Source organism: Dipodomys merriami, unplaced genomic scaffold (assembly GCF_024711535.1).
Source record: "Dipodomys merriami isolate MVZ:Mamm:240054 unplaced genomic scaffold, mDipMer1.0.p SCAF_17, whole genome shotgun sequence".
NCBI lineage: Eukaryota > Metazoa > Chordata > Mammalia > Rodentia > Heteromyidae > Dipodomys > Dipodomys merriami.
In genome coordinates, this window is record NW_027203048.1 from 17,178,977 (window position 1) to 17,204,000 (window position 25,024).

The 25,024-nt window shown below is 44.4% G+C and overlaps 1 protein-coding gene across 3 annotated transcripts in view; it reads left to right on the forward strand.

Annotated features, from left to right (window-relative positions):
• Vit (vitrin) overlaps nucleotides 1-25,024 on the forward strand; it is a 100,500-nt gene that overhangs the window by 40,729 nt on the left and 34,747 nt on the right. For 2 of the 3 annotated variants that reach the window (XM_070025363.1, XM_070025365.1), the window contains exons 5-7: nucleotides 3,805-3,938; nucleotides 9,554-9,631; nucleotides 17,792-17,965. In XM_070025363.1, coding sequence (XP_069881464.1) covers nucleotides 3,805-3,938; nucleotides 9,554-9,631; nucleotides 17,792-17,965 — 386 coding nt within the window. The remainder of the gene's footprint in view (nucleotides 1-3,804; nucleotides 3,939-9,553; nucleotides 9,632-17,791; nucleotides 17,966-25,024) is intronic. The other variant, XM_070025366.1, reaches the window with a different exon arrangement.

Genomic DNA, 25,024 nt, shown 5'->3' on the forward strand with positions numbered 1-25,024 from the left:
ACACGCTTTGGACTAAGGAATGCCTAAATGAAGAGAGGCAAAAGTGACCTTCACCTTACGTCAAAGCACAGAATAGCACATTTCTTTAATATCTTTGGTGACAAGGCCTAAGACATAAGTTCCCGTGTTTACTTGCAGATTCTTCACAGTTCCCCTGTGTGGCTCCTACTCCTATTAGATGCATCTTAAAGATGAAGATAGGCCAGGTGCTGGTGGCTCAACCTGTAATCCTAGCTACTCAGGAAGCTGACATCTGAGGACTGCAGTTCAAAGCCAGCCCAGCAGAAAATTCTGTGAGACACTTATCCAATTAACCACCAAAGAGCCAGAAATGGAGCCCGGTTCAAGTGGTAGAGTGCTAGTCTTGAGCAAAACACAAAACAAAACACACAAAAATAAAAACCCTCAGAGACAGCACCCAGGCTCTGAGTTCATGCTCCAGGTGCAGTGCACACACACACACACACACACACACACACACACACACACACACACACACACGCACACACACAGAGAGAGATGAAGATAGGCTGAAAAGCTTTTCTAAAGTCACACCATTAAAAAGTATGCAGCTGGGACCCAGGTCTAATTGGCCGCAGTGCCTGTGTTCTAACTGCTGAGGGACGGCTTTGGATGTGGTTCTCAAAGACTATGCTCCGATGCTAGGTGGAGGCAAAATTTTTCAGATCCTCCAAAAAATGCTGGTACTGTGACTTGAGTTTGGAACCTAACTGTAGCTTGGCAATTTTGCTCAAGGGTGGCACTCTACTACTTGAGCCACAACTCCATCTCTGGCTTTTTGTTAGTTAATTGGAGATCAGAGCCTCGTGGATTTGTCTGCTTGGGCTGGTTGTTGAACGGCAGTCATTAGATCCTAGCCTCCAGAGTAGTTAGGATTGCAGGTGTGCACCTCCAGGTATGACTTCCTTTTCTTTATTTGCACAGAAGCTAGCTAGTTATTGAGTCTCATCTCTTCCAGATGGAGGGGAGATGTAAAATCCACTCCCTTGTTAGGTGGCTAGCTAGTCAGTACTCTCTGAGATGTTTTGGAAGCAATAAGGGATAAACTGCATACTATATAGCTGGAAAATGACTAGTAGTTTTAATTAGACACACTTCTCTTTAACCTACTGCTGCTGCAAAGCAGTGACGACGTCGGTGGGGTTTCAGTGGCAGCGGGATCATCCACGGGAGAATGGTAAAGAGACTGGAATAAAAACAGTGCACAAACACACGTGGGTGCCTCACCTGTCCTCCAAGCTTTCACACTCATACATGCCTTCTATACCAAGACACATGAATGCATTTTCACACACATCCTTACACACATGTACATTGCCCACGCAGCCCCCTCAACAATTTCAGCACTCCAAGCTATGTCTGTGTAGACAGCAGCAGGACCTAACCTAAGGGTACCCTCTGCATTTTCCCACTTGTGATCCTAGGAGGGTTTAGCACTTTGCTCTTTCTGGCATTTCCTGGCTCTTCTGTCCCGGCCTGTTTCTTCAGCACAAGGGAGCTGCAGTACTACATTGGACTCTCACCAAAAGTCTTATCAAAATGACAAGAAATTCTTCACACTATGGTGCTCTTCTAGCTTTGTTTCAATCCTAGGAGACTATGGTAGCATCTCCATTTATTAGAAGAAGAACTTGGGCACAGGGAAGTTAATTAAATTGCTCATTAGTTTCACATTGAAGATTAGAACTCCTGTCCCTGGACTTCTACCAGAGAGCCCAAATGACACATTTACCTAAGATCTGGAGAAGCCTAGCACCACTTAGTGGACAAATTAAGGACTAGAGGGAAATAAAGACTTACAGGAATCAGAGTTAGAAAGGGCTTTAGGAACAATGGACTCTCCCGTGAGAGACAAATAGGAAGAGCATTCACTTGTCATCTTGCACAGGGAAAAGAATGTAGAGGAGGGTAGAGGAAAAGAAAGTGCACACTTTAAGAACAAGATGGCTGCAGGAACAATTGACTGTCATTGTGGCTTCTCAGACCAGGGACTGGGAAGGTAGAAAACATGCCTGGAAAAAGGGATCACCATCCATGGTGAGGGGATTCAAAATCTTAAGGGGAAAAACAGGGATTTGGGGTGTTAATAGCTTTGTTTCTCATCAGAAGAGCAGGTCTGTTTTTGAGAACTAAAGAAATGAAAGACATGAGGATTAAGCATGTGGAGGACCTATACATTCACTGTCCTGCCACTTCTCCCAGTGTCAGAAGACTGAAGGGCACTCAGAGAACTCAGAGAGAGCTTTAGTTTAGAAATATGGATGCATTTGAATGAAATAATTCAATATTCATATACTACATCATGCTTAGGTGTTTTCTTACACACCATTTCCTTGATTTCTTCAGACCAAAGGGAGAATAGACAGACAAGATTTAAAGCATTGTATTTTGGCACAGTCTTCTCATAAACTAATTCCTGTGTTTAAAGATGTCTCACACCTGTAATTCTAGCTACTCAGAGTTAGGAAGGAGGTGAACATCCTAACCATGTATGGTACTACGCAAAGTCTGAGGAGAATAAGAAGTAGAACTTGCTTTGCTCTTTCGGAGAATGAGGATACAAATGAGGTGATAGTTACACGAATTCTCCATTCAGCAGAGCATTGAACTCTATTCTGCTTCAAAAGTGGAACCGCAGTCGCCTTCTGACTCTCTCCCTCCTTCTCCAATGTGTCCATTCTGGAAATCAAGTCCTCCTGAATGGAAAATATCCACCCACATCTTCCAGTTAGGTCCATCCACAAAGGACACTTCACCCTCTGTCCCAGTAGGAAATTTTCACAAGTACACAATAGTTCTGCATCTATACCTGTCCCCAAATCAAAAGGACCAAGCTCAAGACTTGAGGCTAACGAGACCGGGGTTCAAATCTGTCCTGTAGTTCACCAGCTATTGAGTGAATCACTCCTAGGAACAGCCTGTTTCTATGAGACAGGAATGAAAGTATTCCCTCCTCTTCACAGCTCAGAGGTTTGCTGGAAGGATCCAGTGAGACACCATAAGTAACACGATTTTAAAGTCATCCAGTGCTTCACATGTCAAGAATTATTGCCACTTGATTTCCTTCTGAGCCTTAGGGAAGTTGAGTGTTGAAGGTTGTTGGCTTACTCTGGAGAGTGGCAGGAAATTCCTGGTGGGAAGGATAGGTATGGAGGGAACAAATATACATACTTTTCTAAAAACTCCCACGTGATAAATTACAGATATTCAAAGTACTCTCGTAAGACGCAGGGGCTGGGAAATGACTATATGTAAAAGTGCTATTTAGGAACCTGTTTGACAGAGACAGAAAAACTCTGATAGATCATCACTCTCAAGTCAGGACCTACAACCTTGGTAGAATGCCAAAAATGTCCTTTATGATACAACTTGGAAATTTCCGGGAACAAATTTTTCCTCAAAGAACTAGTAGAAACCCAGGTGTGGTGGTACATGACAATACTCTCAGCTACTCAGGAGACCAAGGAAGGAGGATCATTTGAGCCCAAGAGTCAAAAACAACTGGGAATAAGAAATTTGAAGGGGGATGGAGAAGGAGTTTGAGACATGGTAGCAAGAAGCAATTTCTGACTGACAGAACCATCCGTGGGCGTAAGGAAATACAGATGTCGGGCTGAGTGAAGAAGTTGTCCCTTGGAGGTTGGGCTGCAGGTCCAGGTGAACTTTTCCTTGGCCTCCCTGTTTCCATGTGTCTAAATAAGGATAGAGGCCGATTCAGTAGTGTGTTAACAATAAACCGTATTTCTGTACTTTCTTCGTTCTTTTGTTTGTTTTTTTAAATAGTGGTGTGCTCGGTAACTCAGGAGGAAAAATACTTGTTCGGAAAGTTGCTGGACAGTCTGGTTACAAAGGGACTTACTCCAACGGTGTCCGATCACTGTCCCTACCCCGATGGAGAGAATCCTTCATCGTCTCAGGTATGGCTTCATATGGGGTGAAATAGTCTCCCAGGGTGACAGTCTCGTTCCAGTTGCGATTCGTTTTGGGGTTTGCCTTGGTTTTCTTTATGGCCCACTCTATTTCATAAAGATCTGAAACATGATTTCCTCTGACAGGATCCTGAGACACAAAGAATTATAATGACATGACCACTCACTACAAAGTCAAATCTGGGAATATTAAAAGCACCAGTTACTTACACTGCCCTCTCTGTAAGTCCAATCTAGCTTTTGAGAAAGTGAATTGCCTTTAACAACTTGGGTTTTTAACTAATTAAGCCCAATGTGTTCCATATTGAGAACCTTACTCATCCATTGGGGTCTCTGATCAATGGGTAAAGCATACACTTAGAGAGACACATGAGTGGTGATTTTATCTTAAATTAGTTTTATTTTAAATTAGTTGTTTCACTATTTGATCCATTCTCTCTGACTAGCTCTATCGGGTTTTTGTAGACTGCACTTTTACTCTTAGTCCCTCTACTTTCAGAGAAGATACAAGATGATCTAATTGCTAGTATAAGTGTGTTTTCACCAGGAAAAGATATTTGAGTGTCTTTGTACTGTCATGACCTTCCTTCCCATCATTTTCTATTGTGCTGGATTTTCTCAATCCTACCTTTCATTCTAAGAAAGTTTAAATTTCCAGAAAGACGATAAGACTAATACAATGACTCCACATGTCCCTTTCACCTGAAGTTGCTCTCAATATTTTTGCCACATTTTTTCTACCTACCTGTCTACTGCCATGTATTGATATATATAATTTGTTCTGAAAATAAGCAGCAGACATCATGCTGTTATAACAGTATGTTTTCCTGTATTCACCTTACAGGAACAAAGAATGTTTTCCTAAGCAACAATACCAATACCATTGATACAACAATATTACTCAATAAAGTTGTCTTATTTAATTATCTTCAAGATGTTCTTTAGAATAATCTCTTGATCTTCAGCTCTTCAGTCTGATCAGAGATTATGCAATGTACTTTAGCTCACCACTCCTGTTCAGTACCCTTTAATGTTCCACCATACTGTCTACTTCTATCTTGAATGGCATTGAAATCTATGAAGTCCAGATGCTTATCTCATACTGTGTCCTACAGTACGGACCCAAAGCAAGTCCACCTGTAGCCTTGTGATTGAATTCAGGCTGCATATTTTTTAAGGGATAGATAATATCACAGCCTCATCATCGTGGGATACTACAATGACTATGCCAAGAGACTATGATTCTAATAGGTAGTGAGGCTGAGTTTCATCATTTGGATTATTTACCATATTTCTCTCCAGAACAGAGATATTCATAACTGATACCCAATCAGTGGGTTAATACTTTAAAACAGCTTCAGTAACTTGTCCCCCAATAAATTCCATGCGACACTTTTAACATCTGGTGCTCATGATTTTTGTAGCATTCAGTACATTAGTTCCTTGGTGTTATGGGACATTGGTTCCAAGGCCCTTCTAGAAGCCATGTTTTGTAGGAAGCTCAAGTCTTTTATATACACTGGCATCCTATTTGTGTGTAACCTAAGCACATTCTCTAAGATTCTTTTTATCCTATCTAGATTGCTTTCAATACCTGACATAATGCAAATGGTTTATAAATAGTTGTCATGCTGCATTATTTAAGAAATGATAACAAGAAAAGTCATATGTACATGTTCAATACACTGTTTTTTCTAATGTTTTATTGGACTTTAGTTGAATCCCCAGATTTGAGCAGAAACAGGGCCAACTCTCACTAAATTTTTTTCCTAATTTGGTCATTCTTTTGATACATAATGATTTGTATTCTTATGTAAAGATGTTACACACACCTTTTTAAGTGCCAACTATGGGCTCATAGATTGTCAATTGTCTATTAGCATCATTATCCTTTAGACACTCAAACTTTCTTTTTTATTTATTTATTTTTTAATTTTTTTATTGTGAAAATACTGTACAGAGGGGTTACAATTACATGGGCAAGATAATGAGTACATTTCTTATCAAGCATTGTAGCCTCCTCCTTTGTTTCCCCTTCCCATCCCTTCCCATCCTCCCCCCGCCCCCCCCCCACCCAATCCTCCCCGCCCCCCCCCACCAATGTTGTAAAGTTCAGACACTCAAACTTTCTAAAATTGGCCGATGATGCTTCTTCGGGCCTTTGAAATGTCCACATTGGTGTTTGTAAACCACAAGGTGCCAAGGTTCTATGCTCACCTTAAACCTCCACTGACTGGGACCTGAATCTCCTAACATCCAAAGGGAGATTCCATGACATTTTATTTCATTTTATGTTTACTTATTTGTGTGACAATCCTAGGACTTGACCCCAAGGCCTGGGCACTGTCCCTGAGCTTATTTTGCTCAAGGCTAGTGCTTTACCACTTGAGCAACAGCTCCATTTTCAGCTTTGTTTGGGTAGCTTAATGGCCATAAGAGTCTAAAGGACTTTCCTGCCTGGGCTGGCTTCAAACCACAGCCCCTAAAATCTCAACTTCCATGAGCTACCAGCAGCTACCAGTCCCATGACATTTTACCCTAGAATTCAGCAAACTTTTTTGGTATCCCAGCAAGATTAGACGCCATGAGTTTGCTCTAAGAAGGAGCCACCTGTGGAAAGCCAATGAAAGCAGGGAAGGAAATGCCTCACACCATAGTAGGTCTTGCAGTCAGAGTGCTTTCTGATATAATTAGGCATCTGATGCCCCTCCCCTCCTGCCCTTCATCCAGTTGTACTAACTGTACTCCACAGTTGTACTAAAACTAAAAGTAGGACTTTTAAGGTTCTCTTCAAATTGAGTAATTCTCATCTTTTTTTGCCTGCCAAATTCTGCATGTATAAGGTGCAAATTAGACTGGTTTCCAGTTAGACTAGTGTAAGTTGAAAGACATCAACTACAATGCTGTGGGTAATGACCTTGCCACCAGGTATTGAGAACAGAAGCTATAGGAAAACACTATTGTCTACATTTCAAGTATATTGAAACAGACAGTGATATAATCTCCACCAAAGGTTTTCCCCAAATAACTCCTGGCTACTTAAAAGCTTTTCCACCTTACAAGCTCCATCTCCCCATATTCCACCTTGTGACATTTCACAGGAAAATAGGCCTTGCCAGTGATAATAAGCACTTGTGCCCCTGCCATGGCTAGAAAGCCTCTCAAATGGATGAGTTCGGAAGCAGACTGGCACATTGAGTCTTCAGCCAAGGAACACCCCATTATTCGGTGGTTCATGGCCAACGAGTTTAACTGACTCATGTCAAAATTCTCCTTGGAAGATTCAGATGCCTCTGTGGCCTTTCCTCTAGGTTTTGTATCTAATTTTTACAAGTTGCTGTGCTCCGCTAATTAATTGGCTGGGAGGGGTGCGGGGAAGAGAGGGGCGAGCATTGTGTGGTCAACATTGTGGTTCCTTACAGGGATGTGAGAGAGGTCAGCCAGGAAGCCCTAACGCTGCCCAGTTGTTCTTTGTTACAGAAAGTGAGCTGATGGCCCTTTGTCTTCTCAAAAGAAACAAGATGAGCCATTGGGTTTTAGTTGTGAGAATAGCAAACAGAGCGAGACATGTCTCTGCTTCACTTTCTGTTGACAAATGTGGTCCACAGCTGCGGGGGCGGGGGGGGGGGGGGGGCGGCCTCTCAGGGTCTGTTGGGAGCAAGCCTGCACGAGGCAGAGAACTTGAAAATGCCAGAGTACTGTTCCCAAAGTGATTTTACAACTGCCAAGATGCCCAGAGGATTGCCTCATTTCACCTCGGAGTGTCATTCATAGGTAATACCAGAATCAGCATTTACAGTTTTCTGCAATAATGTTTTCCCTGGGCTTTTTTTCCCTGATAGATTCACTACAAATTTGTGCATCAAGTCATGGCCATATCATTATTCATATTTCTGAATTTTTAAAAAAACAGTCTTAGAGATTATTAAGCAGAAAAGATAAAAACAGGCTGGAGGTATAGGTCAGTGGTACAGTATGTGTCTAGCATATACAAGGCTATGGCTTTGATGCACAGCAAAGAAAAAGAAAGCAGGAGGGAGGGAGGGTGGGAGGGAAAGAGAAATCTAGCTTTAATTATTCCTGGACCCAAGCCTTCCTGAGACCCCATAGTCCATTGTGCAAACAGAATATTTAGCATTATCCTGATTCACTCAGCTCAGCTCTCCCTGCAGCACCCCTGCCAGGCCTCTAAAAGTTTTCCTTCCGGTTGAGAGTTGCAATGCTTTTATCATTCTGTATAACTATGGATAACAAATGACAAGCCTTCTCACAGAGGCCCAGGTATTAAGATACTCCCTGCAGAATAATGACGTCTTGAGTCCTTACTCCGTGTCAGACATGTCTTGGGGTCCTGAGAATTCATCAGCTACCAACTCAAGCAAATTACCTGCCTTTGGGGTGCTTGCTGCATTCCCCTGGTGCTTTCAGTTTAATTGCAGAACAGAGCTCCAGGGTGGAATGTCAGGCACTTTTGCAAGATCAGAAGAAGACTTTTGCCGACAAAAGACAATTTCAGTCATTGAGGCTGGGTGCCTGCGCTCAACTGCCATCACCCCATCCCTTTTCTTTTTTACACCTCCACTGTTTCCCTCCCTGGCTGACAATAAATGGTTGCTTCCAAGGGGGATCCAGGTTTACCCACGTTTAGGTAGGTACTCTTGCTGAAACTCAAGTGGATCCTGCAGTGTCTGTGGCAGTGAGGAGAGACGTTCACCCCTAGTCAGCTTGTGATGTGAGACCTCTCTGGATGGTAGCTATAGAATGTTCTCATATTCACCCACCATTCCAATTAAACATTCCACACCACTTTATGAAAACCACAGCTTAGCCGGGTGCCGGTGGCTCACGCCTGTAATCCTTGCTATTCAGGAGGCTGAGGTCTGAGAGTCATAGTTCCAAGCCAGCCAGGACAGGGAAATTTCCCATGAGATTCTTATTGCAAATTAGCCACTCAAAAGCCAAAAGTGGTGTTGTGGTTCAAAATGGTAGAACACTAGCCTTCAGCAAAAAGAGCTCAAGGACAGGACGCAGACCCTGAGTTCAAGCCCCACAACCTAGAAAAAAAAAAAAGAAAGAAAGAAAAACACAGCTTACGTGTCATATTCTCACAAACAAGAGTAGCTATGCCCAGAGCCAGTCCAGCAGGGAAGTCTATGAGACTCCTTAACCACCAAAAAACCAGAAGTGGAAGTATGGCTCAAGTGGTAGGGTGCTACCTTTGAACAAAAAAGAGCTAAGGAACAGTGCCTAGGTCCTAAGTTCAAACCCCAGAACCACCAACACAAATAAATACATAAATAAATAAGAAGTAAATAAATAAAAAGGATAGCTAGCTAATATTAAACAGCTCTGAGTAATGGAGATTTTATTGCTCACATCCTAATATTAATAAAACAGAATCTATACAGAAAAACAACAACATGCCACTTGACTTTTTTTTTATTGTAATCAACAACTCAGCAAAGGGATTTTATTGAACTCAAGAGAGATAAATTAGGAAGGAGGAACCTACTTATCAGGATAGAACCATCTAAAACCTCTGGCTCAAGCAATAAATTTCTCTTTTGTTTTTCTTTTTCCTTTAATTTTTTTTCTTTTTACAGAAAGTAAACCCCAAAAGGGTGTAACCTACCCATCGGCTCTTACATATTCATCATCGAAAAGTCCAGCTGCTAAAGCAGGCAAGTGTTCATGCATGATTTAATCTAAACCTTCAGAGTTCATCAACACCAAACCCTGTGCTTTAGGAGATGGTATAGAAATTAACATCTTAACTGGTCAAGCCCCACTGATTCTGATAGTTTCTTTGATGCCAGGAACACGACACAAAAATCAATGAGCTCAGACAGCTGTGGCTGAGGATTGCCAAGGCTTGGCTTTTATTTATTTATTTTGTTTTCACGAATTGAGATTGTCTCTGTCTTTGTCATTTTCATCCGTGATGACTGTTGCCTTGAATTGTATTGTACTGCTACTTTAGAAGATGACATGACATTCTGTCTGGAAATGTTCCTGGATCGACTTAGGTACATGAAATGCAGGGAAGCAAAGAGAACAGTGTGGCTTTTCGAGATAAGAGCAAGCAGCTAATCTGAGTCAGCCAGGCTGAGTACACTGCTTTGGGGCTGTTTCGACCCAGCTTGCATAGGAACCACAACAGCCCTCATGCCAAGAAATCTCTCTTTCTGAGTAGCTGTGTTAAGTAAAGAGCTATGTTATGTGTGATTGCGTCTTGGGAGGAACACTGATATCCCACATAGACAAAGAAAGCTGCTGTGAGCCACTGTGGGCTTGAACTCAGGGCCTCAGACCCTCCCCTGGCTTTTTTCACTCTAGGCTAGCACAGGACTACTTGAGCCACATCTCTACTCCTAGCTTATTGATGGCTCTTTGAAAATTAGAATCTCACAGACTTTCCTGCCTGGGCTGGCTTCTAAATCTATCCTCAGATCTCAGCCTTCTGAGTAGCTGGGATTACAGGCGTGAGCTACCCGCACCTGGCTTGTGACCTGCTTTTTAATAGGATTGGCATTTGTTTCTAGAAACTTGCTGGGCTAGCAGATTCCGCTAGAATTCTATTCATGGATAAATGTAAGACAAACACAGCTTAAGAACAGCGGGAGAAGCTAGCATTGACAGCATTTGCTATGTGCTAGGCACTGTTCCAAGATCTTTACCTACTCATTGCTTTTAGTTACCACCAAGATACCATCTGTGTGTCATGTTCTTAGCCCTAATGTATAGTGTGAGGAAAATGCAGCCCAAAGCAGTTGAGTAACTTCCCTTTGCCAAAGAGCTAGGAAGTGGCAGAGCGGAGAGCCAAACCCTGTCTGACTCTAAAAACTTCTCGCTGAATTACTATGCTAGGTCTTCCTATGCTAACATCAGTGCCCAGATTCCCGATTTCATGAGCCTGGATACACAACTAGGGAATAGTTTTTTATTGTTCTTTCCCCTACTGGCTGCCTCATCTATATCAATGAGTTTTTAATTAGTACAGTGATCTAGATGTGTTTAACTGCAAGGATGCAGCCATTCCCTTGCCCACCCACAAGCTGGCAGTGGGTGGTTATACCTGAAAGACGGGCTCTGAGCTATCACCAGGCCTCCTTGGGGTGGACACGAGAAGAAACACAGCGGCAGACCCCTCCTAAGATGTCCCTGTTCCACCTAGCCTAGTGGCCTCTGCTCAGGCAGTGATTTGTTTTCTTTTTTCTTCTTCTTTATTTGGTGCTAATACTGGGGCTTGAACTCAGGCCCTCCTGTTCGCACTTAATTTTTGTCATTCAAGGCTGAGGCCCTGCCACTTGAGCCACACCTTCACTTCTGACTTTTTGCTGATTAACGGGAGATAAGAGTCTTTTCGACTTGTTTGCCAGGGCTGGCTTGGACCGTGATCCTCAGATCTCAACCTCCTGAGTAGCTAGGATCACAGGTGTGAGCCACCAGCGCCTAGCTCATACAATGATTTCAGAGTGAGGGGATTGTGAGGATAACTGGACTCGTTTTTCTCCTAATTCTCTCTTGCTGGGGCCTAACATCCCTTATCTGGATGCAGTGCCCCTCTGCGTGGCCCTGTACAGACAGGATCATGGGGACCATTGAGGATCTCATTAACCCCCTCTGTGAAGTGTCTAGGTTTTCTTTTACCTGATGGCTAAGGACGGCTGGCTAGGGACATTCTCATTCACCCCTCCCTCTCTCAGAGATGCTGAGGCTAGAGAGACTCTCCCATGCTCAAATCAACTCTGAATCTATAAATTATGTGTCACACCTATCCTTTTTATTCTGAGGGGCAGAGTATGCCTACACTCTCAGAATGTTCCCTCAAATTCGCACCAGTCGCTGTTCCTGCAGGGCACCGGGAGCCTGGGGAAACTCTGTATCCCCTCCTCCCCCGCCCCTCCTTTCTGACCCCTTCCTTCTTGCCACTGGCCTGGGAGAAAGGAAGCTGATGACTTGCCAGTTCTACTAGGCTGGTCCCATTCCTGGGAAACCCAGTGGCTCCTCTCCTCTCACATGTAGAAGGGACACTGGTTCTTTTGTGTGTCTGAGTGCAGGCTGAATCTGGACAGCAGAAAGGGTCCCACACCACTTCCTATGACCGTAGGCCTCTGTACCACAATCACTGCAAGACAGGCTGCCAGTTTGCCCCTTCTTTAGACAAGAAAGCTGACCCTAGAGAAGTTTAGTAAATTGCCCAAGGCTGTGATCCTAACTACCCTGTACAGAACTCGCTATGATTGTGAGGAAAGGCCAGAGAAACTACAGCCAAATAAAACCTTAGATTATTTTTTTAAAAATCCATTTGGTTATGACCTCATGGATAGTGGAAATCATTTCCAAAGCTTCTCTGTGTACTCCAGCACGTGGTCAAAGCTTAATCCAACCTCTCTCATTTGCTCTCTAGGAGTTCAATCACCAGCATCCAAAATTGGGGGTGGGGGGGGCGGGGAGAGAGAAGAAGAGGAAGAGCAGGATGCTTTTGAATTACTGTTATCTAATTCCATAAATTAGCACAACAAAAAACTGCAATTAAGATACAATCATTACTGAAGTCACTTATCTCCTTTACCAAACACTCTCAAAACCTTCTATGAGAGTATCAGCTTCTTGTTACCAGATCACTGAGTTGTCAGCATCTGAAAAAAAAAAAAAATCATTCACTCACTTATTCACTCATTCAATGAGCAACCACATTTTGTGTACTTCCGCTGAGACAGACCTTGAGGTGAAGTGACAAGCATTCTAACGCCAAGACAGAAGAACCTCTGTCTTTAAAACTCCTATGACAGCCATGGGCTGAGTTTTCACCAATCCAAATAAAAAAAACACCAGTGAAAACCCTAAGAGAGGGGCCTCTCTTGTTGCTACGCTTCCTGAAGTGATTAGATTCCTTTAGAAATTGAATGAAGCAGAAGAGACAGAGGTGCAGGAACAGCCTTTGTTCAAGTTTCAGCAAGCCTGCCTAAAATAATGCTTAGTCTCTCCAAGAATGTGCTCTGACAGGTACATCAGGTTAGGATGACCCCCCCCCAGTCAGGTTAGGATGACCCCCCCAAAAAAGCATAACAACCTTCTTCATGGAAAATTAGCTCACTTGAAAAATAGAAGGCATCTTGATTTGCCTTGTACACCTTACACAGAAGACAGAGATTACCTGAGACGTAAGCCATGTTCCACTGGGCAGTTAGCAGACACTGGGCTGGCAGCTGTTACTTGCCCAGAGCCTTCCAGCTTCTTTAAGCTAAATAAAAACAGGCTTGGCACAGGTGGCTCATGCCTATAATCCTAGCTCTTCAGGAGACTGAGATCTGAGGATCGTGGTTCAAAGCCAGCCCAGGCAGGAAAGTCTGTGAGACTCTCATCTCCAATAAACCACTAGAAAACCAGAAGTGGTGCTGTGGCTCAAGTGGTAGAGCACTTGCCTTGAGCTGAAGAGCTGAGGGACAGTGCCCAAGCCCAGAGTTCAGGCCCCACGACCGACCAAAAAAACAACAACAGGTAATGGTTAATTTGTAGAAATTCTCTCTCTGTCTCTCTCTGTCTCTCTCTCTGTCTGTCTCTCTGTCTCTCTCTCTGTCTGTCTCTCTGTCTGTCTCTCTCTCTCTGTCTGTCTCTCTCTCTCTCTCTCTCTCTCTCTCTCACACACACACACACACACACACACACACACACACACACACACACACACACACACCACTGGGCAAGCCATTCCTGGTACCATTGCTAGAGAAGAGAGACACTCTTTATTAGGGACTGTGAAGCAAGAGTGCCAGGCACACTCCGTCCTGCCTCCCCAGGCCCTTGCCCTGGAAGAGTCAAGCTGAAGCTTGCAGCTATGAGTTTGGCTTCCTAGAAAATGCTTGTCCTCCAAGGCCAAACCCACCAAAGCCAAACCCAAGCTCTCTCTCAAACAAGATCTCCAGAGAAGGATCACTGATGAGTAAGAACCACATTCAGAAATTCTGAAGCCCCTCAAGACTTGCTTCCCACATTATTCCCCTTTTGTTGGGGGGTGGGGGAAATGCATGTATCTGGAATCGAACACTCATGAATCCAAATCTTGACTCTGCTACCCTTTTCCTTGTGACCTTGAACTTGGCTTTTGATCTCTTGGAATAACTATTCTCAACTTCTAAACTGGGATACTTGGACTGACTTCCAGGATTGTGATAAGTATTAAATAGAAATGTTTATATGAAAGAAAGAAGGAAGGAAGGAAGGAAGGAAGGAAGGAAAGAAAGAAAGAAAGAAAGAAGCCTTCAAGCTAGGCCATCAGAGGCTCCCGCCTGTAATCCTAGCTGCTCAAGAGGCTGAGATCTGAGTATCATGGTTCAAAGCTAGCCTGGGCAGAAAAGTTCTTGATATTCCTATTTCCAATAAATTGCCCAGAAAGCTGGAAGTAGAACCGTGGCTTAATTGGTAGAACACTGACCATGAACAAAAGAATCTCAGGGACAAAGCCCAGGCCAAAAAAAAAAATCAAAACAAACAAATAAAGCAAAACAAAAAGCCTTCAAAGTGCCAGCAGGTAGCAGATGCTCAGTGAGTATTAGATTTCCTACCCATATTGAAAACCCTGAGGCTATGAGCGGAGCCCTAGGGTTTGCTTTTCTAACACCTTTGCTGTGACTCCATGAAGAACCCCAAGTAGGGCATTCTGAGGCCCCCCTGCTGTCTCTGAGAAGGCCATGTGAGAAGTTCTTCTTAGTCTAAAACAGTGATGTGCTTAGAACCTACGAGAAAGTCCGGAATGCTTTCCCAGGAGAATCTTTCAAAAGACCCAACTTCCATGTATCCGAGATGAAAAGAAGAAACCATTTCATAGGTTTCATTTCTAATTGCTCCGGAAGAAGCTGTCTCTGTGAAGAATCCACTGTGGATCAGATCAAAAGTGTTATATTCAGTAAGGAACTCAGAGCACTTGGAATAAGGACACTATATTCTCTGTCCCCACCTTCATCCCCTATTTTCAACTTCCTTTCTATAATGATCTATGGAGGAGACTAGTGAAAAACAGCCCACAGAAGATCAGAGAATATTCCACCCATTTGAAAGCATCCTGGTCCTGGAGCGAGGAAGCCAATGGCTGCCCTCAGATTATTTAATTCCTGCCTAACAAAACTGAATTGCAAATTGGTAAGGCTGGGCTTGTCAGGAGTCTTGGAATTGCCTTGGAATTGTGAGAAGAAAAAGATAATTCAGAGTTTCAGTGCATAGTAAGTTTCAGGTAGCCAAAAGGTTTAGAATGTTCTAGTACTTTTATTTTTAGTACATTGTGGCTTAATAGGAACATGCAAGTTCTATCACTTACGTATTTCTTTCTGGATCAATATATGTATACTCTTTCCTAAAACAGCAAAATGATGCTGTAAAGTAGTTTTTCTGTAGATGAACCTTCATCTTGTCTGGGACCACTAATGCACGTTTAGTGTCTGCCAGAAGGTGAAACAGAGGAGCCCTCCGGAAGAATCAGACACTTCCTAGGATTTGTCGCAAACGCTTCCTCCCTTTAAAGTAAAGGGAATGTCATAAATCAGGCAGGTTTAGTGTTCCCTGAGAATGGCACAGAGACTGGCCGAACCCCCCAGAGGCTGCCCTAGCTCTTCAGTCATTTGTCTGGCCGAGTCTGCAGCCAGATTTGTAGATGACCAACTACTAACCAGCAGCAGGGTAAATGAGAGAACTGCTTCCTTCCTCCACTGACCTGCAAAGCCAGGCTGAATTCAACCCAAGTCCAGGTTCACTCTTTGATAACCTGTCTATAACCTGTCTTCTCTAGTCATTGCTGTGATTCCCACTGGGGGTGCCAGTGTGCCCATGAGCAGGTGCCAGTGCTGGGCTGTCGCTCTGGATACTGTAACCCACCCATCTCTCAGAAAGGCTATGGATGGCTCTGACGCGCTCTCTCAGATGCTGGACATAGTACCATGCTGTATGATGTCAAAGAGGAGACTGATGGGTCCCCCAAAGAGGGAGGTGCCTCCTTGTTCTGTGTACCTAAACTACCTCAACCTAAGCAGTCACGGCTAGAGCAGGGGTGCTGTGGCTTAAAGTTGCTCTTCCAAAAGATTCTCCACGTCTGGTACTTACATCCTAATCACTGGGACCTGTGGGTAGTTCCTTATTTGGAAAGTTGGGGGCATGGCTAATGTAATTAATGACCTTGAGATAGGGAAAACACTCTGGATGGACTAGGTGAGCCTTAAAAGAAATCACATACAACCTCATAAAAGATTACCCATGCATGTGGAGGAAAAGGTCCTATGAAGACAGAGCAGAAAAGTAATCGAGGCCTTAGAGATGGCCAAAAGGCAGATACAGTGCCAACAGCCAGGGGAAACCAGATGAGGCAAAGTCACATCCTTCCTAAGGGTCTCCCTGAGGGAGCACCGGCCTGCCGATGCCTTGAATTGGGCCCAGCGGCACTGACTGTGGACATCTGGCACCTAGCACTGTGAGAGTATACAGTTCTGTTGTTTCAGTACTGAGCTCCTAGGTCATGAGATGTGCAGGTGTGCATGCTGGCACACCCACTGAAGCCAGGCTGGCACAAGCAGCCATCCCAGGATGGACTGAGGCACAACTCACCTGGGGACGCAGCATGTATCTCCCTCTAGCACAGACCAAGGTCATCCAGAAGTTCCCCCAGTGGGTAACCTCTTTTCCCCTTGCCCTAAGCCTCCAGGGATACTCTCAGAGCAATCAATGTTCACACACTGAGATTCCCTTTGCAAGGAAGCAGTTACAGCAATGTTTAAAATTGGGGAAACAATCAAAGAACTTAAAAGAATCTTGGATGATCTTTAGCATTTATTCGTTCTATTACCCATTGGACAGATGAGCCAATGTGGGTCTAGAGGAGGTAACTCGTCTTGAGCCAACCTCAATTAGATAAGCTATGATGTGTTTTCTAAGACTAATCAGAGTGAGAGCCAAAGGTACTAAGAGAAAAGAAAGGAGGGAAGTAAGGAGGGAGGGAGAGAAGGAAGGAAGAAAAGAAGGAAGGAAGGAAAGAGGGAAGGAAGGAAGGAGGGAGAGAAGGAAGGGAGTGAAGGATGGAGGGGGAGGGAGGAAAGGGAGGAAGAGAAGATGGGAGGGAGGGAGGGAAGGAGGATAAGAAGGAGGGAGGGAGGGAGGGAAGGAGGGAGGAAGGAGGGAAAGAGGAGGGAAGGAGGGAAAGAGTGAGGAAGGGAGAGATAAATCACTGCTTATGGTGACTAGCAAATAAATTTGGTAAATACTCATGTTTTATCATGTTCTATCATCTTTTTGCTGACATTCTGAAACTGTCAAGTGTTTTTGCTATTTAATCTTTGATTTGTTGATGAGCTTATTGCTCTGAGATGATATATTTTTGCTTCTCACAGTTTTGGGGTTTGAACTCAAAGCCTCAAACTTACTAGAAAGGCACTTTACCATTTGAGCTACACTCCAGCCCTTTATTTGCTCTAGTTTTTAGGGTCTGTCTGGATTGGACTAGGCCACAATCTTTCTACCTACAACCTCTCACATAGCTGGGATCACAGTGTGAACTACCACGTGCCACTTGGTGATGAGATAGACAGGGACCCATTAGCTTTTTGGTGGGATCAGCTGGCCTCAAATTGAAATCCTTCTGATCCTTACCTTCCAAGGAGCAGGAATACAGGTGTGAGCCATTGTAGCTAGGCACACATTTCTTTAAGCAAGAATAACTTCTCTAGACTAGCTATCACCCTCCACGGTACAGGTTTCTGCTCATAGAAAGAGTTCAGTGGACATTTACTTGGTCTTTAGTTCTATTGAGTGCCTCCAGGCTACTTTGTAGACCCTGATGGACTTCAGTTTTCTTATAGGTGAAACCACAAAAGCCTACGAGACCACCCCAGAGCCAGTCGCCCTGATGCAGGCCCTGACCATCTCAGCAGCTGAGCCCACCCACACCAGCTTGCCAAAGCCAGCCCCATTTGTAATCTCTGCTACCAGCAGCCCCAGACCACAGCCTGTGGGCCACAGAAGTCAGGAGACAGGTGAGTAGGTACATCATGCTTGTTATTGGCTACAAGAGTGGTGTGTAAAATCTTTACAGTCTGAGCTCTGTCTGAATATCAGTATGTTGTGTTCAGTCTACTCCTCCTGAGCCCGAGTCAGAAGCATCTGAGACCCATGCCAGGTTATGTCACCTCATGTGACAGTAAACTTTAGTAAAACTTAGGAAAGAGTGTGACTCACAGTTTCAGGGGCTTCCGGCCATTGTCTCTTGGCTCCGTTGTTTCTGTAAAGAGGCAGAGCATCATGATGCTTAACAGAAGAAAGCTGCTCACTTCATGGCAGCAGGAAGGGAAGAGGGGAAAGAAGGGAGGGAAGGAAGAGGCAAAGAAGTAGGACAGTGAGAAAGCAGGAGGAAAGGAGAGAAAAGGGGGAGGAAGAAGGGAAAGATGAGAAGAGAGGAAGAAGCCATGAGCAAGATATACCTTTCCAGGTACAACTCTAGTAGCCCATTTCCTTCAACTAAGTCTCACCTCCAAAAGATTCTACTATCAGCTGGCAGTCAAGACTTTAGCACAGAGTTTGGGGGGGCGCAGATAATTCAGGTCTAGATTGTATTTTCCAAGATTCAAAATAGATGCTACTGTCAGATAAAGGTCAGATATTATGCAGAACTTTCTCATTGTAAAAAAATCCCCATTTGGGCTGGGAAGGTGGCTCAGTGGTAGAGTGCTTGCCTTGCATGCCTGAGGTACTGGGTTCGATTCCTCAGCACCACATAAGCAGAAAAAAAAGCCAGAAGTGGTGCTATGGCTCAAGTGGTAGAGCACTAGCCTTGAGCTGAAGAGCTGAGGGACAGCGCCCAGGCCCCATGACTGGACCCAAAAAATTAAAAATTAAAAAAAAATTTAAAAATCCCCATTTTTCTGTGCTCAGCTGGAGGAATAGTAGGTTTTTATGTTCCTGGTTGGGTTTTGACTATTTGTTGTTTAAGTGACAAATGATATATAGCTGGAATTCTTCAAATATTAGACACAAAACCAAATAAACTCTTTAGAAAAAGCCAACCAGTTAAAGGCTTGTTCCTTTCCTGAGTACTTTTAACCTCTTCTTAAATTATGCTCTAGGTTTCCTCAAAGTCCAGTTTATGGTTTTACTCTTGGTATAACACCAAATAGGGCCTTAAGAGCCCATCCACTAATTCAATCTTGAGCTTCTGCCGACTTCTAGCCATGTCGTTCTGGGTAGCTAACAAGCACCTGTCTCATTTCAGATTTTCTGGTGGAGGTGGCAGGTATGGGAAATTTTGTAGCTGGACCAGTATTGTTCTGGAAATATTTTCTGAGTATCTCATCTCTGATGTCATTTTTCCTTTTTGGAAGAAGTTCCCAGGCCTTGTCTTCAGACTTGCCCTCTGTCCTCTGATCTTAATGGTCAAGCAGCATGACCCTTTCCTCGCAGAGCCCAGCTAGATACCTAGCCAAGAGGCTGAGCACTGAGGAACATGGTTCCAAACCAACCTAGGCAGACAAATCTAAGAGGCTTTTATCTCCAGTCAACCAGCAAAACTCTGCAGCTGTTGCTCAAGTGACAGAGAGCCAGTCTTGAGTGAAAAAGCCCAGGGGGAGCACAGGGACCTGAGTTCAAGCCCCGGTACCAGCATGCAAAGAAAGGGAGGAGGAAAGAAAGAGAGACAGGGGCAAGAGGGAGAGAGAGATAGATGGACGGTGGGGTGGAGGGAGGGGAAAGAAGAAAGGAAGGAAGGAAGGAAGGAAAGAAAGAAGGATGGAAGGGAGGGAGGGAGAAAAAAGGAAGGAAGGAAGTAGGGAGGGAGGGAAGAAAGGAAGGAAGGAAGGAAGGAAGGAAGGAAGGAGATATCCTTACATTCCGTGGGCCAGGTATAAGGTGTGCATTATTTTAACCTTCTCAACAACTTTATAAAATAGGGGCTATTATTATTCCACTTTATAGACAACTCATGGATGAAGTTGTGATAAATATTTCCCAAATCCCCAAAAATAATCTTTGAGGGATTTTTTTTTTTTTGGTAGTACTAGAGATTCCCTTTAAGACATCACCCTTGGTAGGCAAGCACTTTACCACCTGAGCCATGTTTCTACCCTTTGGCTTTTCGTTTGTCTTTTGGATAGGATTTGCCACTTTGGCCTTTTTGAACCTCAACCCTTCTAACCTCTGCCTTCCAAGAAGCTAGGTGTGTACCACTGGGTCCATCACACACTCCCTCCCCACCACCCTCCTACTCGTGTTTAACTCAGGCTACTATTACCTGAGGCACACACTCCCTGATGGCAAACGAGAAATGGTCCAGGATTCTGGGTAGCCACAGTTCACAGGGGTCCTCAAGCCAGACATTTTCCTTTGTTGAATTTCAACCTCTTACCTTGACAGTCCTTAAGTCTTCAAACTATCCTTGAATCTCTGAGCCCTTTGTTTCCCCCTACTGCCCCATTGTCTCCCAGAAGCCCTCCATCCTTACATAACAAAGATAATTAAATATGTGGCATATTTGTTTGGCCTCACTGGGAACTGGGAAATCCTGTTGCCAGTTGGACTGTGCTTGTGGAAAACCTGAAGAAACCTAAAGCAGTGGCTCCCAACCTGGCAGACCATCATTTTTCCTGGCTCGAGGACAGGGGATTTGGCCGCCAGCCTCTCGGCCCATCAGGGCTCCTTCTTCATCCTGGTCCAGCAGCACCCGCTTCCATGTGACCCATACACTGCTGAACAGATCCCCAGAGAGACAGGATTCTGTGCAGCCCGCACCATAACTGGGAAGACAGGAGCCAAACTGGGAAGGCGGGGAGAGCGGACTTTAAAAACAAATAATTACATTGCACACCAAAAGGATTTTCCTTATGCAAGAAAAAAGAAAAGTCAAAATAGATGTTTAAATGACTGGGTCTTTCCCCATCATACAACTCACCCACTTAAAGAATAAATTCAGCTGGGTGCCGGTGGCTCACTGCTATAATCCTAGCTATTCAGAAAGGCTGAGATATATAAGGATTGCAGTTCAAAGCCAGCCCGGTCAGGAAGGTCCATGAGACTCTTTTCTCCAATTAACCTGCAAAAAGCCAGAAATTAAGTTGTGGCTCAAATGGTTTCTCGAGTGAAAAAGCTAACAGCACCCAGGCCCTAAGTTCAAGACCTAGTAATAATGCATGCACGTACATACACGCGCATACACATACACACACACACACACATCAAAGCAGACAGTGCTGTAGGCCCTTGGACTATATCAGTGAACACATCTCACTAGGATTCACTTCAGCTTAGGACACCTGACAACTGCGTGGCTGGGGCAGAAACTACCAGCATTTGAGGTCTATGACTCCTCTTTGCCCTACACTAAGATCAAAAGTTGCCTCTCAGACAGGACATGAAAGCATGGAGGAAGGTCAACGGAGAGTAAAACTTGGAGGCAGACAGAAACAACGTTCTCCCAGCCTATGAAGAAAGTGTAGAGAAATAGTAGGACTCTGAGAAGGTAAGGCTGGACACAAGGCCCTTCACTGGGCCATGAATATGCAAGACTAAAAGGAGCAAGTCAAGGCTGGGGGGAAGAGAGCCAAGAGCCAGGGCAATAGCGAGAGAGGCCAAGGATGACATTGGTATTTCCAGGAGACCAGAAACCTCAGCATTTCATCCTAGGGAGAGAGGGAGCCACCCAGAGAACCAGATATCCACAGATATGATTAAGAAAGTCCTAGACAAGATGGAAAATCCCTTCAGGCCCTGCTATGGAGTCAGCTGGAGGTATCTGGGGCTTAGAAGGTTGAGTGGCACACCCAGCACTGTTTTCCCCATTCCATGAAGCACCTTTCCCTAATCTGATCTAACGTTAAAAGTGTCTATAATCATAGACCAGGGGAGAGACGGTCGCCCCCTAGCGCCCCCTAGTGGCAAGGAGTGGTAGTGAATGACTGTTCATCGCCCGCTGGTAGGGCAAGGCAAGGAGAGGAAACATGGCAGGTGAAGGAAACCTCCTCATGCCAGTTCCCTTCTCAAGGACTTTTCTCTCCTATATAAACCTTTTTCTTCCTTAGAAAGTCGGAGAAGATTTTCCTTAATACATGGTCTTATAAGAGTAAGAGAAGTATTTCAAGCATGGACACTGATGTTGTTCATAATTTTTTTAAAAAGCAGTGGAGACATTAATTAGTTGCCCACCATTAGAAGAACAATGGAAGCTTTCCATGTAGGTGCTGAAATGCAGATGCATTGGGCCCACCGGGGTGCTACAAAGTAGCATGGCCCCATCCCATCCTTATAGAAGAGTGCTGTGTATGAGAACATGGGTGCAGAAAAAGCAATACAACTCATTGTGCCAAAATTAGATCCCAGTCACTGCAAGACAGAGGCTAAACGATGATTGGTTACTATGCACAGGACATAATTTTTTTATAGTGAGCCTTATCACCATTAGGACTTAACAGAAAATACTTGGAATTCATATCAAATAATTGGAACAAACACAAAAGGAACCCAAGGTTGGCTCTGCATAGATCCAGTTCTAATAGACATTGATATTTTCCTGTGGCCTCTTCTTGCTTCCTTTCCCTTCTATTTATGGAGCTTGCTTTTCCTAGGCTCACTCCTTTTTCTTTCTTTCTTTTTTTCTTTCTTTTTTTGGGGGTCAGTTGTGGGGCTTGAACTATGGGCCTGGGCACTGACCCTGAGCTCTTCAGCTCAAGGCTAATGCTCTACCACTTGAGCCACAGTGCCACTTCCAGTTTTCTGGTGGCTAATTGGAGATGAGTCTCACAGACTTTCCTGCCCAGGCTGGCTTTGAACCGTGATTCTCACATCTCAGCCTCCTGAGTAGCTAAGATGACATATGTGAGCCACCAGCGCCTGGCCCTAAGCTCACTCTTGAGGCCTTAACTGGGCTTTGTAATTCTCTTAATCAACTCTTCCATTTCCTCATTCCTGTCCTCTTTCTTTGCCAGTACTGGAGCTTGAACGCAGGGCCTCTTGCTCTTGTTTAGCTTTTTTCACTCAAGGCTAGAGGCTCTACCACTTGAGCCCAGCTCCACTTTTGTCCTTTTGGCTGGTTAATCAGAGATCAGAGTCTCATGGGCTTTTCTTCCCCAGGCTGGCTTTGAACCATAGTCCTCAGATCTCAGCCTTCTAAGTAGCTAGGATTACAGGTGTGATCCACCAGCACCCAGCTACCCTCTTCCTTTTTAAACCGAGAAATTGCCCAATAAGTAATGAATGCTAAGTATATTTGATTCTCTCCTATAATTAAGGATAAGCCATTGTGTAACTGTAAAACTCTATAAACCAAAGCTGTTTGCATGAATACTGTGTTAACACAGTATGGGTAAATTGCTAAATGCAAAGTGACATTTCTAACTGAAGGATTACTTAAACCTCCCCATGAGTGTCACAGCTGAGTAGAATGATTTTAAGAATAATGAACTGTAAAGAAATATGACACTTTTGTAAGAGAAACTTACTTTGACAATTGTGAAATCCATGGGTGATTAGTACCTGGAATTTTCCAGTTGCTGTTATGAAATCAGTCTTCCCTCTCCCTCCCCGGTCTCCACCCCCCCACCACCACCATTTCAATACTTCCTCCAGGGCAGGTTCAGATATCTGTACCTAGTTCCAACCTTGATAATGTCTTTCGAGGTTAAATCATGGGAAGAATGTGAACAGTTAGATTACAATTCATGCTCTGAGAAGCCCGATGTGATTTCAGATGCCTGGTCCAGCATCACCTATACAAGCAGCCGTAGCAGCCCCAGTCCAGGTGCGAGCCAGAGCTGTCTTTCTTGCTGCTTCCTACATGAAGTTCTTATTTTCCAAATCCTTGCTCTTTGACTTAGAGTTGAGTAGAACACTAAACCAGTTAGGCCCACAGAAGATACTGCCCAAGCTTATAAGGAAACTTGTTAGGAAAATAGAAATCGTTAAATAAGCAAGGCCTCTGGCCCAATATCGGGTCTCTTGAGGTGACTTCCTTTGCAGGTTGCAATAGATACTGCTAAGGATTCTGCAAGCAGGCTCTTAAGAACCTGAAAGAAGATTCTCTCAGAGGGACAGACTTGAGGAACTGGGTTAGAAGAGCGAGGGGAATTTTTATGGTCTCCAAGGAAAGGACAGTGCCGATTTTATGCTTGGATATTTCTATCACACAGAGAGGATCAGAGCATTATTTTCTCTCCTCCAGGAATTCGTCTCTAAATTGTGATGCTCAGCGTTCACTTCTCTTCATTTCCATGCTACCCCTTCAGGGTCTGGCCCTAGAACTGGAGATGCAGCAAATTCTTTCCCCTACCACAGTCTTGAGGCCAGCAAAGATTATGCAAAGGGAAACAGAGCAGAGAGAGACAGAGAAAGAGAGAGAGAGAGAGAGAGAGAGAGAGAGAGAGAGAGAGAGAGAGAGAGAGAGAGAGAGAAAACGCTTCCACAAGCTCTGCTCCAGGCCTGGAGCTCCCTGAGCTTAACTGCCTGCACAGAAACTCATCATTGCTTCTGAGGCCCCAGATGAGGAGCAGAGACCTGCCAGGAGAGGTGTTCAGATCTTCTTCCCAGGGGTCAAGGGGAAGAGGAGAGTACTCATTGGCCCTGCATGTATTAGAAATGGTAGGTTCTCTTTTGCTTTGACATACAATCAAAGCAAACCTCCATGGGTCCCCTGGTCCGGGCTAGCTGCTTCCATGAGTTTTGCTGTGGCACCATGGCCAACGCATACCCTATTATCTTGAACAAAAACTGCTTAAGATTCAAAATGCTGGCCAGAGAAAAGACCACCTCAGGTCTCCACAGGCTCATGGGCGATGGACACTCTCTCCCCTTGTCCCCTTGGCAAGGATTCCTGCCTGCTCTGCAATCCCCAAACATACAGGCAAACACAGAGAGAGCTCAGCCGAGTCCAAAGAAAATCTCAACTAGGGTCACTTTCACCAGGGGACAGTGGGGAAGAAAGCAGTTGCCAGGGGTTTGTAAATCAGCTGATCCTGTGTACTCCCTCAGGTACCCAAAGGCAGGATTCCTCCCAAGCTGCCGTCCAGAATTCTGCAGAAGCAGATGTCAGCCCGGGTAAACTACCTGCTGCTTACCAT